Source organism: Solanum lycopersicum, chromosome 9 (genome assembly GCF_036512215.1).
Source record: "Solanum lycopersicum chromosome 9, SLM_r2.1".
NCBI classification, from domain to species: domain Eukaryota; kingdom Viridiplantae; phylum Streptophyta; class Magnoliopsida; order Solanales; family Solanaceae; genus Solanum; species Solanum lycopersicum.
This window is the reverse complement of record NC_090808.1, coordinates 14,443,837-14,450,440: the sequence shown is the minus strand read 5'-3', so window position 1 is coordinate 14,450,440 and position 6,604 is coordinate 14,443,837. Positions and strand designations below refer to the sequence as shown.

Sequence of the window (6,604 nt, the reverse complement as noted above, 5' to 3'; positions counted from 1 at the left end):
TTTGCAACAAAGCTAGATTAAGGTGCAAAGGGACAAATATCGTCCACCTTAAGGCATGAAAATTTAAAGATCCTTTTAAACATACACCAGTGAAAAAGTCAACTTAAGGTGCAAAGGGACAAATATTGTCCACCTTAAGACATGAAAATTTAAAAAGATTCTTTTAAGTATACATCCGTGAAAAGGCCTAGATTAAGGTGCAAAAGGACAAGTTTGTCCACCTTAAAACATAGAAATTCAAAGATCTATTGAGGGATAATCCGCAACAAAGCTAGCTTAAGGTGCAAAGGGACAAACCCCTCACGCACCTTTAGGCATGGAATTCAATTACATACGCATTTGGAGACTTCTACTTATATACTTGAAGTCTTACCTTCATACTTAGAGTATTTGAATACTTCAACCTGTATACTTAGAGAATTTGGATACTTCAAATAATAAACTCAAAGAATATAAAGACTCCAATTGCATACTTGATCTAATTTAAAGACTTCCACCGTACTAATAAGAGATTCATATTTTATAAGGGTTTGCCCCTTCCATAAACCCATCAATACTTCGTGCAATTCTTAAGTTTGATGAGACAAAAGATAAAAATAAATTATATATCACTTTGACTTTCATACAATAGATCAAGTGTGAACATTTTTTGACACTCATGCAGCTGAACTTAGAATATGGTTCTAAGCGCCTACATACCTCAATAAAGAGGATCAAGTCACAACGTAGTTCTGGGGATTTGAGTGATTATTCTTTCTTTTTTGTTGTACCGTACACAATTTATACTCTTGCGGGCCAGGAGAGACATGCAGTTTAGGCTCGTACCTTAAGGAGCATCATCTTGCTTAAATGATAGTATCTCTTTAGGAATTTGGCATTAAAAGGACCGATCCTTAAGTCATCAACATCAACAAGCTTGTAAGCACTATTTGAATATGTTTCTTGTACAACATATGGTTCATCCCACTTTGAGGTAAATTTACCCCCAGACTTGTGCGAAGTAATGATGGGTCTTCTTACCGCACGAACTTGATCTCCAACTTGAAAGCACCTCAAGCGAACCTTCTTAATAAAGCACGAGATAGACAAGCTTGATAACATTCAAGGTTTTGTTGGGCTTGTAACCTCTTTTCATCAAGTGCTTCTAACTCAGCAAGATGCAATTGAGCATTTTCTTCCTCTGTGAGCCCTTCTTGAATAGCAAGCCTTAAGGAGGGTATTTGACGCTCGAGTGGTAGGACTGCTTCAACTCCAAAAGCAAGTGAATATGGTGTTGCTTATGTTAGTGTGTGATATGTTGTCCTATATGCCCACAAAGCTTCTTCCATTCTTTCATGCCAATCTCGTTTGGATTTGGAGACAACTTTCTTGAGCAGGTTGCATAGAATCTTATTGAATGCTTCAGCAAGACCATTAGCGGCAGCATGGTATATAGAAGATTTATGCTGCTTAAAGTCAAAAAGATCACAAATCTTGTTCATTAACTTGTTATCAAATGGTTTGCCATTGTTTGTTATTATATAGCGAGGGATGCCAAAGTGATAGATAATATTTACTCGGATAAAATGTGCAACATTCTCTTTCTTCACCTCTTTAAGACTTGAGCCCATTTTGAATAGTAATTAGTTGCAGCCAAGATGTACAAGTGTCCACCAGAAGACTTTGGTAATGGTCCTACAATATCCAGTCCCCAAGCGTCAATTGGCCAAGATGCGATGGTTGGGTGCAATACTTCGGGTGGCTGATGAATGAAATTCGCATGAAATTGACAATCATCACATTTCTTGGCATAATATAAGCAGTCTTTCACCATGGTTGGCCAGTAATCTTTATGTGAAAATGAAGTTTTGGTCCAGATTGATGTGATCCACATACTCCTGAGTGTGCTTCTTGCAGAGCTTGAATCGCTTCTTCCTCTTCCCAAACATCGTAATAACATACCCTCAAATGATCTTCTATATAATGTATCCTTGTAGTAAAGGAAACGAGGTACACGACGACGTATGTCAGTCCTTCTTCTTGGATATTGTGGAAGTATCCCATAACATAGGTAGACAATGATGGGTTGTCTCCAATCTTCCTTCGCAGCTTCAACAGTGGCAACGATATGATCAAGCTTATTTTCAATATATTCTTCCTCATTTGACGGTGGTATTATCCATTTTTGACAGATAATTACTTGTGTTTGATCAGGAAGGGTAAGCTTTGAAGCTAGAGTAGCCAATGCATCAACTTTCTTATTCTCTGTTCGATGCACATGTTGAAGGGTTACATCCCCAAGCCATCTTATTAACTTTTGAGTATAATCATGATAAGGTCGCAATTCAGGCTTTTTTACCTCATAACTTACTAAGAGTTGATTAACCACCAATTGAGAGTCACCAAAGACCTGTAAATGTAATTGTTTCATGTTTACGGCCATTTCAAGTCCAAGTATCCGTGGTTGATATTCAGCGACATTATTGGAGCAACATTGTTTTAGAGTAAAAGAGAATGGTAGAATCTCTTCTTGTGAAGTGATGAACACCACGCCAGCACCAGCTCCGCCGCGATGTGCAGCCCCGTCAAAGTACATTTTCCAAGGAGGCTGAACTTCAATTAGCATCCCATCTTCACCAGGAAACTCATCAGTTAACTCCCAATCATTTGGTATAGGATAGTCTGCTAAGAAATCCGCTAGTGCTTGTCCCTTCACGGATTTTTGAGGGATTTACACAATCTCAAATTGTTGGAATTGGAGGTACCATCTTTCTAGTCGGTCACTAAGGACAGGTTTTGACAAAACAAACTTGATGGGATTTGCTCTAGAAATAAGGCGGACAACATGATCTTGAAAATAATGCTTCATCTTTTGAATTGAGAAGACCAGTGCCAAGCATAACTTTTCAATTGGTGAATAATTTAGCTCATTTGGCGTCATCGTTCTACTTAAGTAATAAAGAGCATTTTCTTTGCCTTCACTATTCTCTTGAGCTAACAGGCTCCTACAGACCTTTCTTGTACTGCAATGTAGAGTATCAATGGTTTTCCAGGTATAGGGGTTGCCAAAACCGGAGGTTTCGCTAGATACGATTTGATACTTGTAAAGGCTTCGCTACATGTTTGGTCCCAATTAAAAGGAGCACCTTTCTTCATGAGATGACTGAATGGTTGACATCTCCCCGCTAGATTTGAGATGAACCTTCTCAAGTAGGATAACTTTCCTTGGAGACTTTTTAACTCATGAATATCTCGAGGTTCAGACATCTTTGATATTGCATCGACTTTGGCTTGATCAATTTCGATTCCTCAATGTATCACAATAAACCCAAGGAACTTGCCGGAAGTAACTCCGAAGGCATATTTCATTGGATTCATCCTTAGTTGATATCTTTGGAGTAACTCAAACACCATCCTTAACTGTTTCAAATGATCACCCCTCTTCCTCGACTTTACTACCAAATCATCAACATAACATTCAACATTTTTATGGAGCAAGTCGTCAAAGATATTTTGCATAGCCCTTTGATATGTGGCGCCAACATTCTTTAAACCAAATGGCATCACTTTGTAGCAATAAGTACCTTTTGGCGTGCGAAATGTAGTGAGTTCTTCATCCTTTGGTGACATGCAGATTTGATTATATCCAGAAGAACCATCCATGAACGACATTGCATCATAACCAGTGGTGACATTAATCATCAACTATGGAATGGGAAGAGGGAACTCATCTTTAGGGCATGCATTATTGAGATCTCTAAAGTCAACGCAAACTCGAATTTGGTCATTCTTCTTCCTCACAGGAACAATACTTGAAATCCATGTAGGATATTTGACCTCACGAATAAAGCCTGCCTTAATAAGTTTGTTAACTTCATTTTCTATCAACAGAATCAAGTCTGGTCTAAAATGTCTTTGAGCTTGTTTAATTGGACGAGAACCATTTTTGACTGCCAATTGATGGACCGCTACTCTAGGATTCAATTCAGGAATTTCTTTGTAACTCCAAGCAAATACATCTCTATATTCTTTGAGTATATTAATGTAAGCGACTTCTTCATCAATTTCTAGAAACGCACTCAAGTAAATTGGCTTCGGATCTTCATCAGTGCCAAGGTTAACTTCCTTCATAGGATCTATTGTGATATTTACTCCTTCTTCAAGTTCTGGTGGAGCATCTTTAGTATTTTCCTCTTCCACAGGATCATTGTCATTGACTGATATATGACAACACGAGACAATATCTTCTACCTCTTCCTCAATCTTCTTTTGAGGCAAAGAATCGTAATCATTTTGGATTGTAACATGATATGAGGAACCTACACTTTCTTCATCTTCCTCGCGCTTTTTGGTGTAAACCATAGTATGAACCTTTGCCTTGAGTTCCTCTTTACAAGAAACCATAAGTTCCACTCGTCGCCTCATCCTAGAAGGAATCAAACTTCTGAAATCCTTTCGAATCAAATGTGAAGTAGGCTTTGTAACTTTCAAATAACTTCTCAGGTTCTTATTATTCTTCTTCATAGGACATAACCTTTCAAACACAGAAATTCTTGTTGTCGCTTCACCAAGTCGATCAAAGACAGAAGACCTTTTATTGGGAGCAGTGATGTCATCTTCAAAAGTTATATGATTAATACTGGCCATTCTTATGGAAATGCGAATTGGCGGCTGTTGGCTATAACCTAGGCCTTCACGCGCTTTCCTAGTTATATCTTCTGACGGGAGTTTCCCTAGCGTTGATGGCTCGCTAGGGTTGTATCCTTCCTTCACAAATAACTTGTAGGCATTGGGATCAAAACCTTATCTTGTGCACTTTGTAGGGAGAACCATATCTAGCACTTGATCTTGAGCGACTGACTTTTCTGGCAACTTTGCAGACAAGTTTATTGCATCAATCCGTCTGATAGGAAGAGTTAGCCCTCCTAATGCATTTTCTTCAAGGTTAGATGGTTGCTCTTGTTTTTCTTCTCTTTTGGAACATAGCAAAGCCTAGAAGTCTGCTTCTTTTTTGAAGACAAGATCTTCCCTTCATTAAGAATGGGACAAGAGTCTTTAGTGTCAATTTTAACCTTTTCGATAGCTGCATCAATTCTTTTGCTTACGATATTATCAATCTTGATTGATTTGACGTCATTGGATTTGACCCCTTTAACAACATAACTTCTCATATAGAATTTCGCATCCGCAAAGTGTGTCTCCACTTCGGTGAAAGGATTATCATCTGCAACTATCTTTCTTTCAATTCCACCTTCAAGATATTTCAAACATTGATAGTAAGAAGATGAGACAATTCTATTCTCATGTACCCAAGGACTGCCAAGTAATATACTGTATGATGTCTTTGCGTCAATCACATGCATCCATACGATTGATCGTAAATCTCCCATGTGGATCTCTAATTTAATAGAGCCTATGGACCTCTGCCCGCCTTAATTAAATCCTCGTATTAACAGACGAGTTTCACTAAGTTCCCCACTCGTGATGCCAAGTTCCTTTAATGTGTGGATAGGCAAAATGTTGACTCCAGATCCTTCATCTATTAAGATTCTATTTATCTTCTTCTCTAGCACATGACCCACCATATACAAAGGACGATTGTGTAATGTTTCACCAAATAGAAGATCGTTATCCGTAAATGTGATTTTAGTATCACAGACATGTGCTTCTTGGGAAGAAAGTTCAATAGATTTTTCAGAAGATGAAAGAGACATCATTTCTGAGATTTCCCTTGTTACTTTTTCTTCTTTCCCAGGAGACACTTTTGGTGAGGATTCACTCATTGTTCGTTCTTTTAGAGTAGGAGGTACCTTCATTGTTTGTCCTTTATCCACATTGAAACATGATGCCTCGACATTGCCTTAAGTAGACTTTGTGTCGAACGAGCTTGGCAAGAAGTCCTCTAGAGTCACAAGACGTCGAGGTTTTTGGTAGTGATGGACTTCAACCTTTGCCTTTTTGGGGCGCTTGATTGATTTTTGCTTCTCTGATTTCTTCACCATTTTTCCTCTAACCGGTTGCTCGGATAATTCTTTTCGTAAGCTTGACTTGTTGCGTCTTTGCCTAGTTACAAGAATCCAACCCTCATCACCATCTATGTCAACGTCCTGTTCTACTGGCATGAATTTCTTCATTCTTTTCAGAGATATACATTTGGATCGGATCCAATGACCCAAACTTGATAGAGATCTGGTTAGAACTAGCCTTCTCATCATCAAGGATAATTTTATTTTTGTTAACCAATCGCATCACTCTATCCTTAAAGACAAAACATTTTTTGAGAGGATGACTCACAAGTCTGTGATACTTGCAATAGTTTGGGTCATCAGTTTTTCCACCTTCATCGGGTCACTTCATCTCTAGCAAGTCAATTAGCTTTCACTCAAGCAATTCATCAAAATTTTCAGAAACGTTAGAATCAAAGAAGGGATACTTTTTCCCTCGCATCTCCCTTAGAGTCGACTTTTGATTTGAACGTGCTTGGAAAGTTGTTCTCACATTTTGTTTTACTCCCTCATACGTGGTGAACTTTGCGGGTGATACATTTACACTCATGGATTCTTTGTTGTCATTTCTGGGCAGAAACTTGCTCCATCTCTTGGGTTCCCTCTTGTCCCTTCCTTTG

The 6,604-nt window shown here is 38.5% G+C and overlaps 1 protein-coding gene across 1 annotated transcript; it reads right to left on the bottom strand.

Annotated features, from left to right (window-relative positions):
• Positions 1-1,585: 1,585 nt before the first annotated feature.
• LOC138338386 (uncharacterized) lies at positions 1,586-3,651 on the bottom strand. Its single transcript, XM_069289343.1, has 2 exons — positions 3,439-3,651; positions 1,586-2,689 (listed from the first exon to the last, which is right to left on the bottom strand). Exons 1-2 carry the CDS (start codon positions 3,649-3,651, stop codon positions 1,586-1,588), a joined length of 1,317 nt encoding a protein of 438 aa, XP_069145444.1.
• Positions 3,652-6,604: the final 2,953 nt, after the last annotated feature.

Bases quoted from the DNA above. Each gene is read 5' to 3' on its own strand.
- LOC138338386 (XM_069289343.1), bottom strand. From the start codon at position 3,651: ATGTCGTTCATGGATGGTTCTTCTGGATATAATCAAATCTGCATGTCA. The intron at 2,690-3,438 runs GTAGTAAAGTCG...AAATCCGTGAAG, and splicing joins AATGTTATGTTGATGATTTG to GGACAAGCACTAGCGGATTT.